This window comes from Carettochelys insculpta, chromosome 1 (assembly GCF_033958435.1).
Source record: "Carettochelys insculpta isolate YL-2023 chromosome 1, ASM3395843v1, whole genome shotgun sequence".
Taxonomy (NCBI): Eukaryota; Metazoa; Chordata; order Testudines; family Carettochelyidae; genus Carettochelys; species Carettochelys insculpta.
In genome coordinates, this window is record NC_134137.1 from 315,071,646 (window position 1) to 315,095,973 (window position 24,328).

The following is a 24,328-nucleotide window of genomic DNA, read 5'->3' on the forward strand; positions in this document are numbered from 1 at the left end:
AGCCTGAGATTCATTTGGAAGTGGGAGGAATTACAAAGGTCAAGTTCTACTGCTGACAAGACCCCACTCAAGCTAAATGCAGTCTGGCATTTGGGATGATGATGATGTGGGCAAGCCCTGCTACCAGAAGTCTGTGGGCCTAGGCTGGGAGGCTTGTCCTGTATCCTGTGAGGTCCTGCTCAAACTGAGCAGAAATGTTCAGTCCTGCCATCATAATTCTCAAGTCACCTATTTTAAGAGGAAGATTGGCTTTAACTCCCACTTGAACTGTTAAAGAGGACAAATTACTTTGCTATGCTAATGTAAATCATTTGTAATACACTCATCCCTCATTGAATGAGTACTTTATTTATGAGTACTTGCTAAAATGAGGGACACATGTACCTCCCTTAGCTCACTCAACAAGTGAGCTCCCAACCCCCTCCACTTGGCTCCAACCCGTGGTAGTCTGGCCCCGCACGCTGCAGCCTGACCCCTCTGCCGCCCCCACAGCCCCAAACAGCGGCAGCCTGACTGCCCCCACAGTCCCAAACCATGACAGACTGAACCCCTGCCAGCTCCGTGGCCCCAAACCATGGCATCCAGACACCACTGGTGGTCCTGCAGCCCCAAACCACGGCAGCCTGAACCCCCTGCCGGCCCTGTGGCCTCAAACTGTGGCAGCCTGACTGCCCTGCCGGCCCTGCAGCCCCAAATCACGGCAGCCTGATCTTGCCCTCCACACCCCCCACCGCCGGCCCCACAGACCTAAAGCACCACAGCCTAAACCCCCCCCCCCCCCACCCCAAACCGCTGAAGCCTTACCTGCCCCCTGCTGGCCCCTCAAACCTAAACTACCCCAGCCTGAATGCCCCCACCACCGCCTGTCTGCCCACCACTGGATTTAACCCTCCCTCCTGTTCATGATCCCAAACTGCCCCCAGCCTTTAACCCTCCCCAACCCCAGGTTCACTTAACTTTCAAAAGCAGTGCAACCTGCTGCAACTCCTTCACCAAGTTAGGAGCACTGGGAACTAATCAGACTTTTACATGTATTTTAATGATAATTTATTGCCCTTCTTACGAGTTTTCACCCACAAGCAGAAAGTTGGGAACTAATTGTACTCATATAGCGAGGGATGAGTGTAATGCAAATTCTTCAGTCATAAACTATTGCTATTGTAATGAACAATTCAGTGAGGTTTAACACTTCACAAAACTCCTTTTTATGTTTTCTGTGCTGATCTTAACGTGTTTGTTTTCTTTTAGGACAAACATTGGCTAATCAGGCAAGCAAAGACTCCAATGACAAATTCTTCAATAAAGTTTCTAGATGATGCTTTTAGAAAGAGGTAGGAACTCCTGCTTGAACTTTTAATAGGATTCCTGACAAAGCTGAGCCCAGTGGCTAATAAATGATGTAATTTTCAAATGTGCCTAACAGGTTTAATCATCAAAGGTAAATTACCTGCAATAGTTCTTTGGATTTTCCCTTTTTTTGTTTACTAGGTAGGCTCAGAAGTAATCTACTAGACCATAGAAATGTGTTATATCTAACTGCTACTCTCATTCAACATACACAGGCATAGGAAGTCTTGCTCAGTCTCTTTACTGTTTCTGTGAACTTTGTGCATGGGAGACTGTAAAATCCATTAACAGGTTCAAAATGAAAAGTCTAATATGATCTGATTTTTAAAGGCATTATTGGAACTCATTCTTAATGATTTTCATATTAAATGTGTTCCATTAACAATTTACAAAATACCTTAATGTCCAGCTCCTGTCATAAGCTATCCTTGGATCCAAGTCCTTTTTCTCCTTTTTGCATATTACTGTCACTAATAAAGGTTCTTACTTTTCACTGGAGCATTCCCACTGAATTCAGGTAGCTTTTAGACAAGTGTAAATGATTCAAACTCAGGAACCAGGTTTCTTTTAGCTTCACTGGCTCTGTACTCTGCTAATTAAAGGAAAAAAATTAACAAGAAGAAGAACTTTTTACTGGAGTGGTAGAAGGAGTGTCTGACTCATTAGAGCTGCTCCCTGGTATACCATGCATATATGTCCTCTGGAGTTAGTTCAAGTTGTCATCTTGGTATTGTTCCCATACTCAAATACACCTTGCACAAGTTTAACAATGCTTTCAGCCACAGCTATCTAGCATAGCTGAGACAGTGAGTTAGAGCCTGGTTTTGGTTTTACTTGGATTGGCAACTGGTACACTGTACAATGATGATGAAGGCTAAAAGCTGATAGTCCTCCAGTCCCTTCCCACAGTTTCCCCTCTGTCTTAGGAGGATTGTTCAGTTCTTCTACTAGTAATTGTAAAATAATGAGTTCAACCTAACTTCAAATTCATTGGTCATTAAGACAGCAACTTACCAGTTTTCAGAACGGATCTGTGTAATGGTTATCTTTATTAGAGTCTAAGGCAGCCCTTATACAGGGATAATTTTGGCATAGCTAATAAAAAATAAAACAAAAAACAATTTACTTTACTTTCATAAGTCTCCTTTTTACACCAAAGACTGAGGTTACAAAAGAAGTGCTAACCAAACTTCAAACAATAGGATTCTAGTCTGTTAGTGGACAGAAACCCAGAACCCTGGAAATACTCGTATGAAGGATGCCGCAAGGTTTCGTGATGCTGGCTGTGTAACCAAAGCCAGGAGTCTGCAACCTCTGGCTCCGGAGCCAGATACGGCTCTTCAACAACTTCTTTGTGACTGCTGCTGCTGTAATTGCAAAGTGTTTTTAAAAAAAAAAAAAAATCATCCTGATTATTTTCAATTACCAGTGGATGTACTGCAGTAAACATGTATCGCATTACAAATCATCATGTATGCGCTGTTCTTAAAACAGGGGTTACAAAAAGTATGGTTTGATGTTATTTATTAAGGACTGTCTTATATTCATGTGCATTGAGACTCTTGAATTACTGACTTTTTTTTATTTTAATTCGGTAAAAAAGTCTCTTGCTATTTTAGTTGCCAACTCTTGACCAAAGCCAAAGAGAATTTCTGAACACATTACCTCTGCATCGGACACTATCCAGTCCTCTTGCAATTATTGCAGGGGCAGTTGTCACAGGGCTTTGACAGTTGACTTAAGAATATGAATATGCATAACTTCACGATCCTTTATTTAAAACATGTAATGTAACATCACTTTTAAAGTTACAGTCTGCTGAAAATATATCCTATTTTTGTGCATCTATCGTTTTTGTATATTAAATTAGAAATACAAAGTGTGAATCTGGTTTTAATTTTAAATGTGCCAATGAGGGCCATTAGTGATATGTTAGGAACTTAATAGCACAGTACTCAAACAAATGACCCATGAATGGTTTTATTTTTTTGGTAAGTTCAAATTGTGGTTGGTCCCCCACAGACACCTGATCATGCCATCTGATACTGGAGTCCTTCTTGAATCTGATATTTTTACATGGGGTAGGGAGTGCTAAACAAAGGGTTCCTACCTTGGGAGAAAAATCTGTTTAAGAAATGGAAAGTACTTGGTCCTTTGTCTTTAGCTGGCTTTTGCAATTGCTTCCCTACCCTAAGAGGATACATGTGAAGCAGTTTGAGGTGTGCAGGTGGCGGGGAACAGGCTGAAGTGAAAGGGTGAAGGCAAAGCTGCTGGGCCCAGGTGAGAAAAAGATCGGCTTTGGCCTGAGATAAGGACAACTGTTTAGGGTAAGAATGTACATGTAATTTGTTTCCAATACATTAGAATTAGAAATATCTTTTGTTTATTTTAATATACTAACTTACTTCATTCTGTCTGTTTTCACTTGCAATCACTTAAATCCTACTTTTTGTGAGTTAAGCCCAGTGTAAATAATTTGTTTTCTGGGACGAATGTGCATATCTTTCATTGTTAAAGGGGAGTGATAATCCCTGCTCCATGCCTTGGCTGAAGGAAACCAGAGCTTCTGGCTCAGCAGGACAGGGTAGTGAGTAGCCCCAGAGAGAAGGAAGGTGGGCTCAGTAGCTTGACCAGTGCACCAGGTGACCATCCCAAGGAGACTTCTGTGATCGGACTCATCACAATGTTGGCAGGGTAAAGTTTGCTGTCTTAAAGAAGCTAGTTTTCTGGGCATTGCTGTTTAAGGCATGCTGGTAAAATTATGCAGTGAAAGCTTAAAACAGTAAGTCCATGCTGGAAGACCTCAGAACCCAAGAATAAAATCTGTCTGGCTAACCTGAAATAATGACTCTAAACACTTTGTGTAGATTCACTACTCCTGTAACCAAACATACCACACTTCTCTATTATGATGTCTGCTTGCAGAGAACATGGTTAGTTGCTTAAGAGCTTTTTGCAGGTATCAAATTGTCCTGGATCCTGAAATTGTAGGGGAAATACAAAGAAGTGGATAGATCTTGCTACTCTTCCTTCTTCAGAAAAGATCGCTTCTTGGAGAAACTGTTTAAACCATGATGTACTTTTCAGAGACGGTTTCATTCTGCTTTTATAAAATGGTGACCTTGCTGCAGAGCAGCCTGATACCAGCCGGCTAGTTTGCATTACTTTAGAAATAGTCACAAACCATTTCTAGATAAGATTAAATGCAATCTAAATTTTGACCTTTCAGGCATTACAGAGTAAAAGTAACAAAAGCAGAATGAGACAAAACAGAAGGTCTGTGTCTCTTCTAGAATGGCTACAGTTCAAACTGTAAAATGAAGCTTACTGTATGTTTGGTTTGTTTCCAGAGTGTGTGTAATAGATGTGATATTCCTACAATGCATAACAAGTCCAAATTGATTTTTAGCCTAATATAAATGCCCATTCACAATTAATACTAAACACTTTAATTGGAACAATTTTTACTCCTACATAGATGGCAGACACTACTGTCAGTAGATGATCTGATAGAGAAACTGATGAAGAAGCTGGAATTGCTTGGAGAGCTAGAAAATACTTACGTTATTTTTACCTCGGACAATGGCTTCCATACAGGTAAGTATACTTATCCTTTGGAATTCTGCTGCAAACTTCTGGTGACATCTTTGTTAGTACTAAACTTCTGTCCTGATTTCTTCATCTGTGAAATGAAGACAATACCAGTATTCCTCATGCTATGAAAGTAAACTAATTGACTGCAATCATATAGTGCCATCCAGGTATAGAGTGTTCTATAAAGTGGTGTTCTGTTCTTGAAATGTGGTATTAAAACTAACAATAACTACTGATATTATTAATTATCCCCCATTCATGTGCTGAATTAATGAGATTTTTATTGGTGAAATTCATTATAGCTCATAATTTTCTTAATGTTACAGTTGACCTGTGTCTTGTAGGTAGAATTGAAGTTTAAGTAGCCGCCCAACTTCTACAGTATCCGTCAATTACTGTAGTCAGATTTGCACATAACGGAACTTTGTGGGTGAATATGCACTGAGTCTGGGTATGTAACATCAAGATAAAGGACCCATGTAAATGCAGTGATCTGATGAAGTGAGTCTGTGCTCACGAAAGTTCATGCTCAAAACTTTTCTGTTAGTCTATAAGGTGCCACAGGACCCTTCATTGCTGTTACAGATCCAGACTAACACGGCTACCCCTCCCATACTTGACCCATGCAAACACGTCTGTTTGTCAAAGGCCAGATCCTGCACCATGTCAGGCCCTGATTTAAAAATTAAACCACAAGTAAATGATCTCCCATTTTTTCTCTTCATAATGTTTTCTAGGACAATTTTCTTTGCCGATAGACAAACGGCAGCTCTATGAGTTTGACATTAAAGTTCCATTGCTAATTCGAGGACCAGGGATCAAACCAAACCAGACCAACAAGGTAGGATTGTAAGCATAGATGCAGTAATATAGGTCTTCACATTCTTTTGTAGTAAGCTGACAATGCCTGACATATGTTGTGAAGTAGTCTAGCAACACACTTTCCTCACTTCCTTTTTCTTAAACTGTTAAGTGTTAGTCTCAGTTTGAACATGAACCTTTTTTTGAATCGGTAACACTTTTGTTTCCCATCACAATGCAGATGCTTGTTGCAAACATTGATTTGGGTCCCACTATTTTGGATATCGCAGGCTTTGACTTAAACAAGACACAGATGGATGGAATGTCACTGTTGCCACTACTGGTAAGAGCTCACACAGGATTCACAACTGAGCAACTTGCAGATTACTCTTATACAAACTGTTCTTCAGAGTGAATGAAATTACCTCATGAATTGGGAGGGTGTGTATTCAGAATCTGCCTCCATTTTGTAGCTTAATGAAATAATCACATGATGGAATCAGCATTTCAGTGTTCCAACAAACTTTGAAATGACCTTCTACATGGAAGATTTAAAAACAAAACAAAAAAAAACCCTAAAACAGGGGGTTTTGTTTTTTTTTCCTTTGGCTAGTTTCACTACCACTAATGAATTTACTCCTGTTTTGAGGGTTGTACTATTCATCTCTTCAATTCTGAAATGCTCTAAGACCTGCATATGTGACCAAGACAAAATTATGCCAACTTGATATTTATTTGATAAATACTAATGATTGAAGAACACTAATATTTCAGTCATTTGTATTAGTCTGACTGGAAGAAGGGAGGGGGAAATAAAGTTAACTTTTCCTGGAGGTGAGCAAAAACTTATTTAAATGAAGTCTTGTAGCTGATCACTTTACTGCTGATTATATTTATAATGTTCTATAATTTGGAGGTAGCCTGCATGAATTTGCCATGTGTCATCATGACTTAGAACTAATGAATTTTTGTGGTATAAGGTTTTGCTAGCAAACCTTAAAGGGAGATCATCAGCTTCATTCTCTTTGACTTAAAGTTCTGCCTGCTATTACAAATAATAAAGATTGTGGGTGTGGGATATCTGTCAGTTTATGGTGTGCCTTTGTGGTAGTACTTTCGTGTAGCTTGTTCCTTTTCTGTACCTACTCATGTCTGTGTAGGTTTGTGTGCCCTTTTTAAAAATGTGATTCTAAAACTGCAAATGTGGGAGGGACTTAAAAATGTTAAGTGATTGGCTTTCCAGTTGATTTTTGCCCTTTTTAAATTTGTTCTCAAGGTTGTCTTGTATAAGTTTTCAGCTGTAGTGATAGCTAAAAGAAAAGGCTATAGTTTAAAAAAAAAAACCAAAAAAAAAAACCCTGTTTCTAGAGAATTTGGTAGTATCTGTCAGTATGATTTGCACTTCATGATGGTCAGACATTTTCAGTTAGTGTCAGTGTGTATATGAACTGTTAGTACTCTCTCTTTAAATAAAACAAAATACCCACTTCCTAAATCAGCTGATCCAGTTTTGGTAGGGGATCCCTAGTGTGATTTTCCAGGTGTTCTTACACAGTGCATTTCCACCAATCTTCCTTTGTCAGTGGTGGGCAATCTGGGGTCCACTGGGGCCCCACCTGCAGCACAGGGATCCCTGACTGCCCCTCTCCCCCATCGTACCCCGGGGCACTACAACCCCACTTTAGCTTCCACCTCCCTCCAGCACTTTCAGAACACTGCAAGTGGCTTGATTGGTGCGCCATCTCCACCCCTCCCACAGCTGGAATGCTTCAAACAGCTGATTCATGGCATTGCAGTTTTGGAGGTAAGGGGAAGGAGCAGGCAGGTAAATGTGGGGCTTGAGTGTGTGAGTGGGGGATACATGAGGAGCCATGGGGCTGAAGGTGGAATCCCAGTGGGCCGTGGTCTGCTGTTGCAGCCCACTGAGGCGAAGGATGGCCACTCATACTGCCCACCTGCTATTCTTGTTCGCCCATCGCTGCATTATGCATTGTGTGTTGCTATTACTGGATGTACACTAAATTACTCTGTAACCAGCAAGGAGTCTGTAATACTGGGCATACATGACTTACAGCACTGGCAGAAAAATGGACAATTAGAAAGTAAATTTTACTACCTCTTTTAGAGAGGAGACAAAAATGTGACCTGGAGATCAGACATTTTGATTGAGTACCAAGGAGAAGGACACAACAGCAGCGATCCTACCTGCCCTGCCCTGGGACCTGGTGTTACGGTAAGTGGAGAGAGCTGAACGAGAGTCTTACAGGCATCCAGTTTTGCAAACCATTTTTCCTGATAGGGATATTTGGTGGAATTACAAGAAAAGGTGTGTGTCAAAGTACAAGTTGATAGCCGTTTAAATTCTAATGCCTTCAGAACATTGGAAATTGCTGTGCAGTGGATTGAAAGACAAGAAGGCAATGCAGCGTGCTGTACTGCATTGTATGTATAGTATCTATTGTAACTTCAAAATCAGTTTTATGAACTTCTTGATTTTTATGAACTCCTCAAAACCAAATGCGAAAATAGAGGTTTTACTATGTCCAAATACATAGGTCAGCAGGAACTAGGCCTGTTGAGTACAAGATGTTCAGTTCAGGGTAATATGCTTTGAGTTGCTGAAAATGTCTCTTTTTTATTTTAAAATAACTATTGCCTCCAGAATCCCAGTGGAAAGATCATAGCCATAACATAAGCCATGATCTTTTAGATGGGCAGTTCTAATGGCCCCATCACACAATTGGATATTGGTTTAAAGTCAATAAATGGGCAGTGGCATTCTGCAGTGCACTAGCTATGCTTTGTAATTGTCATATTAATAACTACTGTAATATTCCATTTATGGTACTGTGTCTAAGTAGCCTGTTTGGGATATTGAGTATTGGTCTTCATTTTCTAGGCTAGTTTATGAGTTTACCAGAAGAAAATAATTCAGAGAAGCTATCTTCCATTTAAAAATGTCCCTGAGATAGTGATCCTGCCTAACTTTAGAAAAACAAATCCGAGGAAATGGGGCTTACCCATGAAAGCTCATTACCTAATAAATGAATGTGTTAGCCTCTTAAGGTGCTACAGAACTGCTTGTTTAGGGAAGAAAAATGGTATTTTTGTTCCATACATCTCTATTGGGGATTTTTAACTCTTAGTTTTCAGTATTTTTGTCTAATGTCAGTGAACTACTGGCACCTGACTTCAGCTTAAGTTTTGGGGAGAGTACCATTGCTTTCAGTTTCACCATATGAAATAAAAAAGAATGTTCATTCTTGTTTTTTTTTCCACTGAACCTCTGTTTCTTTACAGCATTGTTTTCCGGATTGTGTGTGTGAAGATTCGTATAACAATACTTACGCTTGTGTGAGGACACTGTCCACTTCATGGGATCTGCAGTACTGTGAGTTTGATGACAAGGAGGTAATATTTTCTCCATTACTTTTAATGGTGCAGTGTGTTAAATGCTCAGTTCGCTTGCAGCTCTCACTGTCTGAAATAACATCTATTCTAGTAGTCATGTTGCAATTTAAAGACTAACCAAATAATTTATTTGGTTAGTCTTTAAAGTGTTACATGACTGCTTTTTTGTTTTGCTAAGATAAGACTAACACTGCTACTACCTCTCTGTTACTGTTTGTTATAGTGTAACTCCATTGATGTCTGTCTGCAGAGTTTATCGGCTCTCAAGGTTGGCATAAACTACTTTGAAAATGAGACGGTAGCGTCACTTGTAGGCTGAATAATCAGTTGTTTTAACTGTTAGTGGAAATAGTTAACCAAAATATACTGCATCATCGTGAGGGGGAGATGGATTAAACTATCTAGGGCCAAATTCACCTCTGATGTAAGTGGGAGTTGCAGCAGGACCGAATATGGTCTCCCGTATCTAAGTGACAGACAACTTTATTGTAAAACATAGACTAAACTGGTGGTTAGCCCTGTATCAGTGCTCACTGCATATTCCTAGGAAGTTCTCACACTATGCAAGTGTATAGTTTTTTTTCAGCAAAACAACAGTTTCACCTTTCCTCTAAAATAAAGTCAATCAGTGATGCCTTACAGTTAGCAATAATTAATAGGCTTCAGAACAGAAGGCAGTTCAGTCTTAAATTGCTGAGGTAAATGAAGTGTTAGTGGTTGGGAAGCATTGGTTTGGGGCTGTGTGCAGTCACATGATAAGACTGCAACAGTTTTTAAAGTGCCTCTTTAGGAATGCCAAAGAGAATCTGGAAACCTGCAGTACTTTACCAGTCCTTAACAAGCTGCCATCTATGTGCTCATCATGATGCCAAATTGGGTCTCGTATTCATGTAGCACAAGGAACCCCCAGTAAGCATGGTGCGTCACCATTGATCTAGGAATGACTTGCTCCTGCTTCTGAGAGATCTCACTAGACAAAGGCTAAGGGAGGGATAAAGTACATATTTTCCTAAAGAGATCAAAGGTGGTGAGTTATGGCTCTGTGTGCATTGTGTTGTGGGGAATGTCACTGTGGCTCTGCATTTCCTGTTCTTTTTCCAGGATTAAGTTTTGAGAATTAAAGTGTCACATTCTGGAGGAGCATAGGGAACTGAGCACTTGCAACCTTAACACATTTTAATTTTTGCCATCAATTTAAAGTGCAGATGAAAAATTAGTAACCTGGATCCTGACCTATTACAGCAAAACACTCCTTTAGTATTCTTCACTGACAGGTAGACTAAGAGGCGGAGGGTGAGGGTGGGGAGAACGTGAACTCTGCTAGGAAAAATGTAGCATGTAAAATCAGTTTGGGCACTTCCATGTGATGTAACGGCTACTGTTGGGGAGACCACATCTCTACTGCAAACTCAGACCAAGGCCACAGAGGTGAGACTAAGCAAGTTTCATTCTGTTTAAGTGGAGAACTGCAGCTGCATGACCTGAAAATGACAGGGCCAGCTCTACAGAAAGATTTAGGACAATCGACTTAAGAGGCTGTGTTGCTAAGACACAGACTTTCCTTCTATTTAGAAGCAAAATTCAAATCTCATTAGGAGGATGTTAGCTTCATGAAAGGTCTCCTTCAAAGCGTCCCAGGGAAGAGAGACTGTGTGTGGTGCAACCCAATAGTGCACCCAGAGTCCACGCTCTTTTTCTAAATCCCCTGTTTCCACACTCTAACAACCATGGTCAAGCCCCTCCGCCCTGACAGGGGAGCTGTGCAAGGTCAAAACTCTTCCGAAAGGCAAACTTCAAATCTGATCTAATCTGCTGAGCTAATTGCACTCCTGCTTTAGCTGAATTCTTGTGTGACCTTTTTATTGCCCCACAAAATGGTTAAAGCTGTACTTTGAACCATTGTCTTGTGTCATTGCAGGCCAACCCAGCACCAGTCTGCCCCACAAATTCTTAAGGAAAAAAAACCAATAACTATTGTGATGCTCTAAGCAAAGCATACAAAGGTTATACTATACAAGTTGGGGTTTATGTAATACATTCACAGTAGGTCTCAACAGTCGCAAATTCAAGTATTCACAAGTGGCTGCTTTCCCTGGGGGTCTCAGGCAGGGAGCACCGGTGGCTGCTGCCCCCCCGGCACCCTGCCCGGGCTCCAAGCCCACCATATTCACAAACTTCAACATTCCTGAGGGTTCTCAACATGGAACCCTTGCGAATGTTGAGACCCTACTGTATGTCCAATTTTCAGTTATGTGCATTGTTGAGGTATTTTGTAAAAGATGTTCTCTTTGGGAATCTCACCGTGTTAGTTGTCATGATCTACATTCGTATATCTTCCGGCTCATTCATGAAATGAGACCGAACCATTGACATCCAGATAATTCAATAATATTTGCCACTGTCCACTCAAGTCTGTCCTGAAATTGTAAGCTGCTTAGGGAAGGGTTCCTTTCATGGTTGTCTGGTAAGCACTTAGCAGGCACTACAGGCTAACTGAAGATATAATTTAAAACTATGTTACAAAGCAATAGAAAATAAGTTATACAATCAGCTTATGTTTCCCCACCCTCTGGTTCCCTGTTTTAAACCTTTGACCTTCACTCCCATCCCTGTTGTTGTCCCCTGAATTTATTTGGGGCCATGGCTTTTAGTGGGGGCCCCCCCAGTCTTGAGAGGGGCGTTTTAGTTGTGGGCAGGCTGCACCCGCCCGTCTCCAATGGGGAGGACTCCTGCAGTCTGTCTCCACAGACTGCAGGGCTGCCACGGGGATCCCACGTGGGGAGCCCCGTGGTTGGGAGGTGAGGTACTGCGGGGCGGGCAGCCTTTGGCCACTTCAGACCCCCTTGGGGCTGTCCTTTTCACCCCTTTCTGGGCCGGCTTTTCTCCTGCCTTGGGCAGGCTGCTGCTTCTCCCCTCCACTCCACCCTTTCCAGCTCTTTTTTTCTGGAACTGCTGGGTGGGTGGCATGTGGGGGACTCTTGCTGCCCTGCCTTTTGACAGGAGAGGGGGTTCCCCCTCCATTCCATCCTCTGGGGGTGGGGAGTCTGCTGGCCCCCTGCTTGGGCCCACAATTCTATCCAGCAGCTGCTGCATCCTCACAGCTCAAAGGAGGTAAGGGGTGCTCTTAGGTGGTGGCTGGGCTTCCCTCCCCAGCTTGATGTGGAGTGGCTTGGGGGGCGTGAGTTTCGGTGGTGCCCCTCTCCACTGGGGCTCCAGAGGGGTGGCTGCATAGCTGGGGTGGGGTGTTAGGGTGTGGTCCGTGCCCCACCCCTACTGCCACTGCCTCCTTTACTGACCCTCTACACCCAGCTGCCGTTGGGGCCCTTTCCACCAGAGCACCACCATCACCACCTTCCCTGCTTTGTGAGGCTCTGCAGCAGCTGCTGTGGGCCCACCCCTCGGGCGCCTGTCGGCACATCCTAACCTTCACACCCCCACCCTCCCCGCCACCCCCTTCTGGTTGGCTCTGCCACCCCTGCTTCTCTTCCCCCATTTCTCCCCTCCCCCCTTTTGTTTTTGTTAGGCACCTGAGCCCCTCCCCTTTCCTCACATTCACCTCCCCACATGTATACATATTGAATTCCTCTCACATCCCAGTGCAGAAACAGGATTGTGTAGCCAGTGTTCTATTTGTAGCAGTTGAATATTTAATAAAGTAAAAGAACTGTTTTCCCGTTTAACCAGGTGTTTGTGGAAGTCTACAACTTGACTGCAGACCCTCACCAGCTTACTAACATTGCTAAAACGATAGATCAAGAAATTTTAGAGAAGATGAACTATCGATTAATGATGTTACAGTCCTGCTCAGGAGCAACATGTCGCACACCAGGAGTCTTTGACCCAGGGTAACCTTTTTGACTATTTTAGCTCTTAATTTTGTGATCATCATTCAGTTGGGTAGCGTTTTAGGGATGACTTTTAAAGAGATTTTCTTTACATGAGACTCAGAAGTCTTTATTTTTATACTTTCCCTTTCATTGGAGGAAGGGGCTTCCCTCTTCTCTAAGGTTAGCAGCTGGCTGGTATCCTAAATGCATTTAAACTTAATTCTTTGAAACTGTCAGTCAGTATAGACAGTTGAGCTAAGGAATTGATTGAAGCCTCTTCCACTTCTAGATCCTGAAGCATAGGCCACTGACAGCCATTCACCAGTGTCCCCTGTCCTGGGTGATCTTTTTCTAGTTCTGACCAGGTGTATCCTGTGGGTTTTTTTTTTTTTAGTGTCATTATAGCACATCATACTCCTGTGAGATGAGGGCCCTTTTCCTCCCAGGAGTAGAATCTCTTGTACTGTTGCCCATGTTTGTGTAGCTGGCCTTGTGTGGTTTTACGCGGTGGGAGCACCAGTCTTATATCCAGCCCTCCTCTTTTCTCGTCTGGGCTTGGGACCGGCCATGGCAGAATTTGATCTGAGGGAGAGGAGACTGTATTCATGGAAAAGTGGTGTGTGGGGGGGGTGTCAAACTAAATTCTAAAGCTGAAAGCTTTTTGATTGAGACCCAGTATTGCATTTTACATCCAGGAAACTCCATCTAGACTTCTAATTTAGGGTCAGTTAATTTAAAATGTAAATTTTGGACTATAAAGGCTAAATTTAGATGCATTAATTTGGTGTCTGTAAGATGTGAATAGCTATGGACATACTAAATGTATCTTCAGTAATTATATCATTAAACACACTTTTCCAAGTAACTTTATCAGTCACTATTGGTTTGAAAAGAATGCTGTCTGTATGGCTCTTTGGTTGTGCTGGCCAATCAAAGGAACAGTAAGCTCAAATAAGGAAATAATCATTTAAAGATCATAAAAAGTTTATTGCTCCACACAGGAATTTTCCAATATAAGTATTTGCTTGTCTTACCTCACCTCTGCCTTGGATTCAAGTCTTGAATATTCAAAACAATGAATACTATCAAACTGCCTGGAAAACAGATTGTATCATGCAGCAAAATCACCTGAGTCCATCGCACCTGCCTTCTGAGTTAGAAAGCTGCTGCTTCGGTTTTTAGCTGGGAAACTACTTTTCTAGAATTTTTTACAGCTCTGAAAAAGCTGTTAGGCTATTATAAAGACTCGCATTTACATGCCAAACTGCCATAAAGCTTTGTCCTAAGCACCCTTTTCCTTTAATCATACATAATGCTACTTCATGTATCCCTTTAGCATTTGTATTTAGATGCCGCATCTACACTGTTAGCTAGAAGTTCCACTGCCCTGACTCTTGTCAATTCCTGTGGTATTTGTAACTAAACTGAAATATTGTAGCATTGTCTGGAAGAGGAATACTAGTTCCAGTTGCTGAAGGAGGCTGATGTTCCAATTCTGGTTTAGTGTTACATGCTAGATCTATTATGTTACTGTTGCTCTGTGTTCTAAATTGAGCTCATGCAAACCTCCTCCCCACTCTCAGGTACAGATTTGATCCACGCCTAATGTTCAGTCATAGTATTTGGACTCACAGACTTTCCACGCGATCTCTGTAACAGCATTTATCAGCCTCTTCAGCTGGGTTCCTAGGCTCACGTCTTCAAGAGGGAATCCAACAGGTCTGTCTGTATCTCATCTACAATGATTACATCTGGAAGACTCAGTCAACTAGCTTTGTTAAAACTTTTGTTTAGGAGTGGGTGGGAAGGGGCAGAATCTCTAGCCTTTTTTAGAGGGCTGCCTTGTGCTTTTTGTCTGTTTTATAACTGAACTGTAGTTCTGAACAGTCAAATATGGTTAATCTGTCTTGCTCATATAACTTGTCTTTCAAATACTGGTTCATATCAGAGGTAAAGTGTTGACCTGTGACCTATAAATCTGACTTGGCTTTGTGTTTGTGTGAATAGAGACCGAGTTCATGGACTGAATCAGGTTAACCCAGGGCAGGCTACATTGCACGAAATTCTTCATTCACTCCTGTACAAACTTTCCTAAAAGCTAAGTGTTAATTACAGGTGTTGAGCATTGCTGTTAAAGTTAATCTGGAGCAAACTACCATAGTATGGCACAGGAGAGTATAAGCCAGAGAGCTATAGGCTCTGACTAGAAACTATCCCTCCTTCAGACTTCAAAACACTGCATTTAATAATGTCTATCATAACTATTTCAAACTGGATCAATCAAAATACTCACCTCACAGGTTTGTGCTTAAGCAGCTTTTAGCCACAAGGGTACTCTGCCTTTCCAATTCAGAACATTGTAACTGGTTATTAGAGCGGTGACTACGTCACATAACACATTTTAAAATAAGAGTTTCAATAGGCTAAAACTAATCTGAAGTGTTGGAATGAAACAGTGCCTATATATGTTAGTTGTGATAAACCAGCTGTGCTTTACCAATCTGAACAGGAATAAACATCAGAAAACATGGAAATAGGCACCACAGTAGTTGTCCTGTGCACATCCTCTCCAAGCCTTCTCAAATATCTTGTGAATGATTAAACATTTGAGATTAACCCAGTGCATTGCCTCTTGAGAGAGAGAACTCACAAACTGTCACTAAGCAGAAATCATGGTAGGATGACTACTTCAGTCAGTTGGAGTCCCTCTAACAAAGAACTGCTTCTGGGCTGAAAACTACCTCCATTACGCCCTTCATATGAGTGATTCTGATAACGATACTACTTTTATATTTGGGTGGAGAAGCAGTTGTCAAATTAAGTTTTATGGTAAAGTTCTCTTCAGTTTAAGACATCGCTAGTTACTGTTTCTTTGTTTGAACACGTCTGCTTACCAATTTAGAAGACAATACCCTTAAGTTAGAAGAATAAGTTTATCCTGCACTGGTGTTTTGTCAAGTAGATGAAGACCCATGGCAAGTTCAAGTATTCTTTCATATAGGTAAACCAAAAGATCACTAAATTCAGAGACCAAAAAGTACATCCCATTTTACAGCCCCTTGAATATGTTAAAACCAAACGTATGAATGCTGTACTGACTAATTTTTAATTCAGTGTTGACAAACTCATCCTTTTTTGGTGACCTTCCAACAAGAGGGAAAGTTAATTCCATTCATAATCTTATGGTGAAGAGATTTCATTTTGCCTCCCCAAATCAGAACATCTTTATTGTCAATGCAAAGGCATTAGAGTTGCTTGGGGAAAACAAGCAGCTGCCCAAAAGAACCCTAAAACTAAAGGAACATACTGATAGTTTCTTGGAATGCATATGGCAACACCATGGGTGTGTCTACACGGGCACAGATCTTCAAAATAGCCATGCTAATGGCCATCTCAAAGATTACTAATGAGGCACTGAATTGCCTTATTCTGATCAGTGATTGGGATAAGGAGATTTTGAAAGGTGCGGGGTCCTTTTGAAAAGGACCCCTGTGTAGCTGCACTGAGCCGCGTGCTTTCGAAAGCAGGGCTTTTGAAGTGCTGCAGCCCGAAGTGTCCTAATGCTAATGAGGTGCTGAATATTCAATTCAGCGCCTCATTAGTAATCTTCGAAATACGGTTATTTCGAAGATTTGTGCCCATGTAGACACACCCCATATGACATTCTTTTCTCATCAAAATACTTGGATCCTTTGATATGTTCTATTTTCTTTACCATACATATGATTTTCAATTTTTCTTCATTTACCAAAACATTTTATCTCAGTACAGTGTCCTTGAATCTGTAGCCTTCTCTACAAACACCTTTCCTTCCTAATTTGTGTGTTCCCTGGCGTCTTACCTTTTTCCCTTATCCGCTAGATCTTAAAACAGGTTTTTGCTCTGATTCTTTGACTAAGCCAAAAGTGATCTGAACATTCATTTAACAATATGGGTGCATCTACGCTTGCATTCTTCTTTTGAAAGAGGCATGCAAATGAGGTGTAAATTTGCATATTCGGCACCTCATTTGCATATTCTAATTTCAAAAGAGCTGCTTTCGCAAGAAGCCGGTGAAGACGCTGCTCTTTCGAAAGTAAACCCCATCTTTGAAAGAATCATTATGGGAAGAAGGATTCTTTCGAGGATGGGCTTTGCTTTCGAAAGAGCAGCAGCTACCCCGGCTTTCTTCTTGGGATAGAAGCTCTTTTGAAATCATAATATGCAAACGAGGTGCCAGATATGCAAATTTATACCTCATTTGCATTTTCCATTTACCTCAATTGCATACCTCTTTCGAAAGAGGAATGCAGGTGTAGACGCACCGTATATGTCTGACGCTTTTCTCCATTAGATTTGCCTTCCACTCTTTAGTTCAACTTGCTGGGTGACTCTACTTTATAGTAAACTATGAAGGCTTTAGTGAAGAAAGTCCATGCATGCATATCAGTGCTATGTGCGTTTAAACTTTGGAGCATCTCTGTCCAAAGTGTTCTAATTTACTCATGGAACTGTAGTTCCACTTTATATGTTGTCAGCAGAGGAATGGTTGTCATTGTCTACAACATTTGGTATGGTTTTAACAGTAGATATTTCCTTTTTTTAGTAAAAGCTACTATATATCAAATTATAGTTTTGGCCATTATTATAACAACTTTTCTTAGAATGGCATACTTGATTTGCAGGAGGAATTTCACTCTTTAATGGTAACTGTGCATCTTGCATATTCTGCCTCTACGGTTCATTGACACTGAAATTTATTGATTGTATGGAACTGGCATAGAATATCCAGTAATCTGATCAGAGGGAAGAATTTTACTCTTATTTTACATCCTGTTAGTATTTTCATGTGAAAACCGTTCTGTTCAGTCACTTCAATTGCCACCAGACTTACTTTGTTACATTCTCTCACAACTAACCTTGAGTCTCTACGTTCATATTTTGGAATCTGCCAGTCTCAGTAGTGAGAGATACTACAGAAAATCTCCATATCGCCACATTCTACCCATCATCGGTCACGCTGCACCTTAGCAAAAAGGCAGACGTTTCTGAGGAAGTCGTCAGTGGAAGGGCATCTTAAGCTGAGTTTGTGTGTCAAGGGCACACAGCTGAAGGAAGAAGAGTAACATTCAATTTGCTGCCCTATTTGTTCCAATTTAACTGTACAGTGTCATTCTCTCCTCCCCCCCCCCCCCCCCACCGCACACCACACCGGGATGTAATTAATCCTATGGATATCGTCATACTACTGAATGATCAGTGTTCACCTTTTCTTTACAGACAATATAACCTGTTACGAAGGAACTTTCATTTACAGCTCAACTAAATTCCAGAACACAACTGACTCCAGAACTGAGCCTTCCTAAGTACCATATAATGACTGAACACCTCTGTGTGTCCATTTGCACCTTATTGAGCCATTTAATGGTTGCAAACGAATAGAGGCCTTACTAAATACTAGTCTTTCATATCAAATGTGATTCTAGCTAATTTTAAATGTAAACTGTTGCTTCCTGTGATATTCTAACCTGATATAAAGTACACAATGTATTCTGCAAAACATAACACATTTCTTTATTGCAGTAAAAGCAAAACTGTCGCATCTATTAACATAAATATCTTAACTGCTTAATTGAAAGTATTGTCACTGTAGCCTGTGTGAAGGTACCTGACACATGCTTACAGGGCCAGAAAATTGACTTCTTGCATGTCAGGGAGTAAATATTTTTCACAAATTGTTATCCCCTAGAGCACTGATACCTAATCACCTACAGTAGGGGTAGTAGTCTCTTAAAGACTAAAATAACTTTGTAAAGTCTAAACTTGTTTAAATTGATGCATTAAACCAGGCAAATGCAAACATGGTTGTAAAGCTGCTGAATCAGTGAAGATGGCTGTGAAATTATTTTTAATGTACAACTTTATATGTATTCCTAACTTCTTTTTTATGCCGTATGACTGTACTTCACTGTGGATTTATTAACTTCTGCTTTCTATTTGAACCATAACTATTTTGTTTAGAAAGTGCCCTTCAACCTACCCTGTTCACTGCTGCACCTTTTTGAAAATAAAAATTGTCTATGATGAACCTCTCTTTTTCTGGTGAACTTAAATGGTGGGCACCTTCAAGGGAAGCAGTTATGTATCCAGTTCTAGAAGTCTGATGCCTAATTTATAAAATTCTAGTGCCTAGTGCTCTGGTATCCATCCATCTTACAAGGCTTAAATTGAGACAAAGTTTTCATTTTGATGAAAACCACTAATCTTAGGTCTTCCCAAGTGATTAAATGCTACTTAAGAGGAAAGGAACACTTTGCAACTCTTCCTAACAGAGGCCATGTTTGAACCTAATTCTTTGCCTGGAGAGACTGCAGCCCCACTTGGAAGCAGGAGCATTAAGACAGTGACTGATTTGCACCTTCAGAAAATGTTAGCATTCAACCAAGCCTGCTTCCAAACTATTGAATTGGAGAATTAAAAACTAGGGTGGACACTTGGACGGGTGAAAGTGCCGAACTGATTTAACATCTGGAGAAGTAATCTAATGGTGCTTTTAGTGAATTTAGAGTTGAGGTACGTCTCTACTACCACTAAGCGTATAGAAACTGCAGGAGCTCAACATGTGCTATTAAAAAAACATTCAGTCCCCTCTCAGCACTGATCCCTCTTTGAAGCCAGCAGAGTCACCCATGTGCTTGCCTTTCTTGCAGTAGCTCTACTTCTGCCATAACCTCCTAGAAGAAACAGACCGTTTTGGCACATCTGGGCCTCCCCCTGCAGTTTCTAGGCCAAGGTGAGTGGGGTGAGGAATCCTTGGCATTGCAGGTGGTGAGGATCGGTGAACACAGGGATTAGGAGATGGAATTAATTGCTGGGAGACCTCTTATGGGGTGGGAGGAGGGAGTAAGCTTCAGGCGCCCGGGTTAGAATCTTTTGACCCAATAATTTGAAGAGATCCAAAAATCAATACTGACAGGAAAAAAAACACTTTAAAATCATGACTTCTTATTGCTAGAAGGTGACAATGCTTCAGTTGCTTTTCAGTAGCATATTGAAGGCAGCAAAGCATGTAGGAGACTTCCCCCTTACACTCATTACCATGCTTTTCAGGTATTGAGTGTGTTTGGTGTAGTCATACAACCTTAGCAATCAGCAAACTCAGATACAGATTTAGTTTAAGTAAATGCAAGGCAAGTGTCTAAGCAGTGATGTTCACTGTAATTATACCTGCTTCTAAACTATGTCAGATTAACTAGGTTTGTAGGTATATTAATACTTAGGTCCAGATTAAAATAAAAAATAAAATAAAAAACCTTGTAAAGGTATCTAGAGTACAGGCCAGTTGTCATACTGAAGTGTGCAGCTTTGCTGACAAAATAGTTTATACCCAAGATTGCTGTGTGTGAAAGATTCCTTGTGGCCGATTTGCTATTCAAAGATCTCCATAAGCACTGTGTGGCAAGTTGGGGTGTAAAACTACTCCATGCTAGCTTGCGGTGACATTAGTCTCATAGGGATTCTTTGCCCCACGCTGAAGTTTCTAGCATGCTTTGCTGTACCTTGCTTTGAAAGGGAAGCATGCCCAAGTGCAGTAGGAAACTTAGTGTGCAGCCAGCTACTATGGGGTAAAGTTACACCCCAGCTCACCAGGAACAGTTCTGATCAGTGCTGAGTGATGGCTGAGGTAAATTAGTTGGAATACTGCAGAAGAAATGAAGTGCAGTTACATTCTACCAGCACAAGAAGTGCAACCCCATAGTCCTTCCTAGTTTTACTTTCTCTATGTTCTGAGTGCAACCGAGTATCCTACTTTCAAAGACATACATAGTTGGTTTGAAGAACGTGTCTATGATGAATATGGAATGTATGCTCAAAGTAATGTCTTGGTGGGATTGAATCTGTGCCCTGTGGAAATCAGCAATGAGAGGAAAGCTTGACCTCTACATCTGCTTGGGCAACTTTACAACCTATGCAGTCCCTTATTATTGGATTTTACCCTTTATTTGAAGTGGATAATAGCTTAATTATCCACAAGCCTTCTGCAACCAGAGCCAAAACACAGCATTATTCAATTGGAATTCTAGCTCAAATACTTGTACAATGTTGGAGAAAATTTCCAATACTAAAGTTGGCCACAGAAAAGCTGCACTTCTGAAAATGTTTTGAAGTGGTTTATAAAAAAAAAAAAAAAAATCACCATTTTGCTTTCCAGGTACATGAGTTAATATATTGGAAGCATATGCAAGGCTTGACAATGAGGTATTCGTTTTGCATAGTGATACTCAGTTCCCAGTTTGTGAGGGGGCTGTGGCTCTGTCAGGTGTGGTCTGCTGCTCTTCATGGCTCCCTCCCAGAGTGCTGCAAACAGCTGATTTGCTGCAATTCTGGAGAGGAGTCCATGCTCCTCTGCTCTCCAGGAGCCTGGCAAACTAGCTGATGGGAGCACCATGGCTAGTTATCCTTGGAGGTAGAGCACACTCCAGGAGGAAGACCACCTGCTTCTTGGCCCTGGCACAAGCGCTAAGGCTACAATAGATGTGGTCAATAATATTGCTGCATGGGTTAATAAAGGTATGGACAGAGAACAAAATAAACACCTAGGGTGTACTCACCCAACTAATGGAGTCAGAGCACCTTTCTGTACCTGCTAACTTAGGACCCCAGCTAAGAGACAATTAGAATTGTTTCAACTGTCATGTGCATTCTTCCTGTGGCTGTCAGAAGTCTCTGCTGCAGGTATGAAACTATGTGTGGTGAAAGCAATGAAGAAACTCAACTCAGAGGAATACAGATCCTACAGACAAGAGTGCAAAACGTGATTGTGTGTTTGTGCCCGGTAGTAGAGGTAAATGCACCTGCTTAACATGTGACAATTCCAACTAAAAATATCTGACAGGAAGGCAATTAAATGCATTAGTTACAAACTAAATTTAGTCTGTACTGAAAAATTTAGAGTATTTGCCTGTATTTACAGTTATGTTTAATAGTATGGTAAGTGTTTGTTTGGATTGGGGGCAGGGTGCACGTACAGTACTGTGCTCATGTGGCTCTTTTGTCAATATTTAGTTGCAAATGTGGCTCCAGCATCTCTCACTGGTTTAGCATCACAACAAATGGCTATTTTGTATTATGTAAATGTATTTTTCCATTGTGCTCACAGACATTCCTAACTCTCAGGGTCATGAAAATTCTCCAGTTTCTCTTTGGTCATTAATTTCAGATTAAATCACCCTTCTACAGAACGATGCTATCAAGTGATAATGGAGTAACTTGTAAAAACGTAAGAAGGCATTGGTTATTTCATAACATGTTCTATTACAGGAAAATTAGTATTAATATAAGGGAAGTTACATGAGTACAGATGTAACAGTGCAGATTTGTCACTTGCCATATAATGTCAGTGTTTTGGGCAGATGCAAATAAAAACACCACATTGTAATAACTTTCATTCAACTGTTTCTGCTCGGGCTAGATGGCTGATAGTTTTACGTTATGTTACAGGTTGCTAACTCCTGAAATAAAGCCACTGCCTTGGCATGTCACAAAAGGGTGGGCATTGCAGTGGTGTATTGTATATTGCCAAAAATGACTTTTGTCCTATAATGTGTGGACTTGGTAAAGTGGACTTACATATCCCTGTCAAACCTAAGTATCAAGTACTGGCAAAGAAAATAGGAGCTTAGATTTCCCTGAGCAACTTGCTTAATCCATTGCAGAATGACAATTTTACTTTACAGATTAAGTCTTAGCACTGGCTTTCTGTATATGCAGGCAAAGAACAGAACAAAATCCCAGCTAGAGGACATAGTTTGAGGCTTTTACAACTGCCTTAGAATAGAAAGTAAACAAAATCCAGAAGTCTGCTTACTTAGACCATAAGTGCTTTTGGATGGGGACTGGTTGCATAGCAGCAAATACAATGCGGTTGTTCATTGTCCATGGTGTAATGTCTAAAGGTCTTGCTGCTATAGTTATACTAGTGACACAAGTGTAGTGGTGCACCTTTCTAAGGTAGACACAGCTTTTACAACCAAGAGTGTTTTTTCCAGAGCCTCTTACGTTAGTTTCTGGGCTAAAATAGCAGCACTGCCAACATCGCTTCTTTGCTTATATATTGCTTTAGGCAGGGAAAACCATTTGCAGTACTCATTTTTTGTAAAATGAGGACTCTGTTCTATCATGTTAAAATTAGCTCTGTTATTGTCTGTAATGACCAAAATTCAGGAGTAGGAACTGCTGTACTAAGTTATCCTTTTAAGCCCAGCACACAAGATAACACTTTTAAAGAAATGGGGAAAACTTCTCTTAATTGGAAGAATGGGCAAAAATGCTTATCACACCAATGATCCCACTTTCTGAAAGCAACTTCAGGAAGTCCAGAGGTGCAGGTGTTAAAAGGATTATTGATGCAGGAGAATTGCAGTAAGGTTTGAAATTAGGGACCAAAATACAGTAGCCTGAAACAAGCGAGTATCTATAAAACAACTTCATATTGGGTGGAGTGATTTTTCGAGCTCCACTTAAAACGTACTTCCATTTCAGAATTAACTAAACCTCAATCATTGGCTTCCATAGTTAATTTTAAACTTCGGTTAAAAATGATAGTGTTGGAAGTGTTCAGTTTTAGCTAAGACATTAGAAAATTATGCATTTGACTAGAAGTTAAATCAATAAACCAATAGACTAATCTGATTTGCAGTGTTTTAATTCCTGGGGGGGGGGGGGGGCAGAAATTGAGATTTTTTTTTAACATACTGTATTTCTACTTGTGCTGGTTTCTGTGATTAATATGCAGTCCTCCTTAGGAGAGAATGCATGTGCCATGTACAGGCTACTGAGCAGAGTTCTGGATGTTCTTGTTTCAGGGTCATATATCAGCAAGCCTCCAACACGGTTATTTCCTCTGCTCTTAATCAAAACAACTTATTAAAAAATGAAATGAGGTAGGTGGATGTTTTTAAAAGAAATCTGGATTCTGTTAATAGCGGAAAACACCAGTTGTTTTCAGTTTTGTTAAAAGCAGGTCCACCATCTTAATATAAAGGCAAGTCTGAGTCACTGAAGAACAGCATCACACTCACTTGCTATGGCAAATAACTATTTGATGTTTTACTTCCAAATACCCCAGGTAATTTAACCAAGCTTTCTTTGCTAAATGATCTGCATGACAAATTTAGACTTTTAACTGTAACTTCTACAAGGCAGGAGCTTCTTTTACGTTTACTTGGAGCATGCTGCAAAACTTTTGGCCTCTGTCTACACTACTAGGTTTTGTTGCCAAAAATTGCGTTTGGCACCAAAACAGAGCATATGTTCCGCAATGCGACTTATGTTGGGAAAAACGCCAGTTTCAGCAACAAACAACTTCC

The 24,328-nt window shown here is 40.8% G+C and overlaps 1 protein-coding gene across 1 annotated transcript in view; it reads left to right on the plus strand.

The window, feature by feature from the left end:
- GNS (glucosamine (N-acetyl)-6-sulfatase) overlaps window positions 1-19,047 on the plus strand; it is a 31,322-nt gene extending 12,275 nt beyond the window's left edge. The window contains exons 7-14 of the mRNA XM_075013585.1: window positions 1,249-1,331; window positions 4,826-4,944; window positions 5,679-5,782; window positions 5,984-6,085; window positions 7,868-7,975; window positions 9,043-9,153; window positions 12,838-12,998; window positions 14,564-19,047. Coding sequence (XP_074869686.1) covers window positions 1,249-1,331; window positions 4,826-4,944; window positions 5,679-5,782; window positions 5,984-6,085; window positions 7,868-7,975; window positions 9,043-9,153; window positions 12,838-12,998; window positions 14,564-14,636 — 861 coding nt within the window. The 3' untranslated portion in view covers window positions 14,637-19,047. The remainder of the gene's footprint in view (window positions 1-1,248; window positions 1,332-4,825; window positions 4,945-5,678; window positions 5,783-5,983; window positions 6,086-7,867; window positions 7,976-9,042; window positions 9,154-12,837; window positions 12,999-14,563) is intronic.
- The last annotated feature ends 5,281 nt before the right edge of the window (window positions 19,048-24,328 follow it).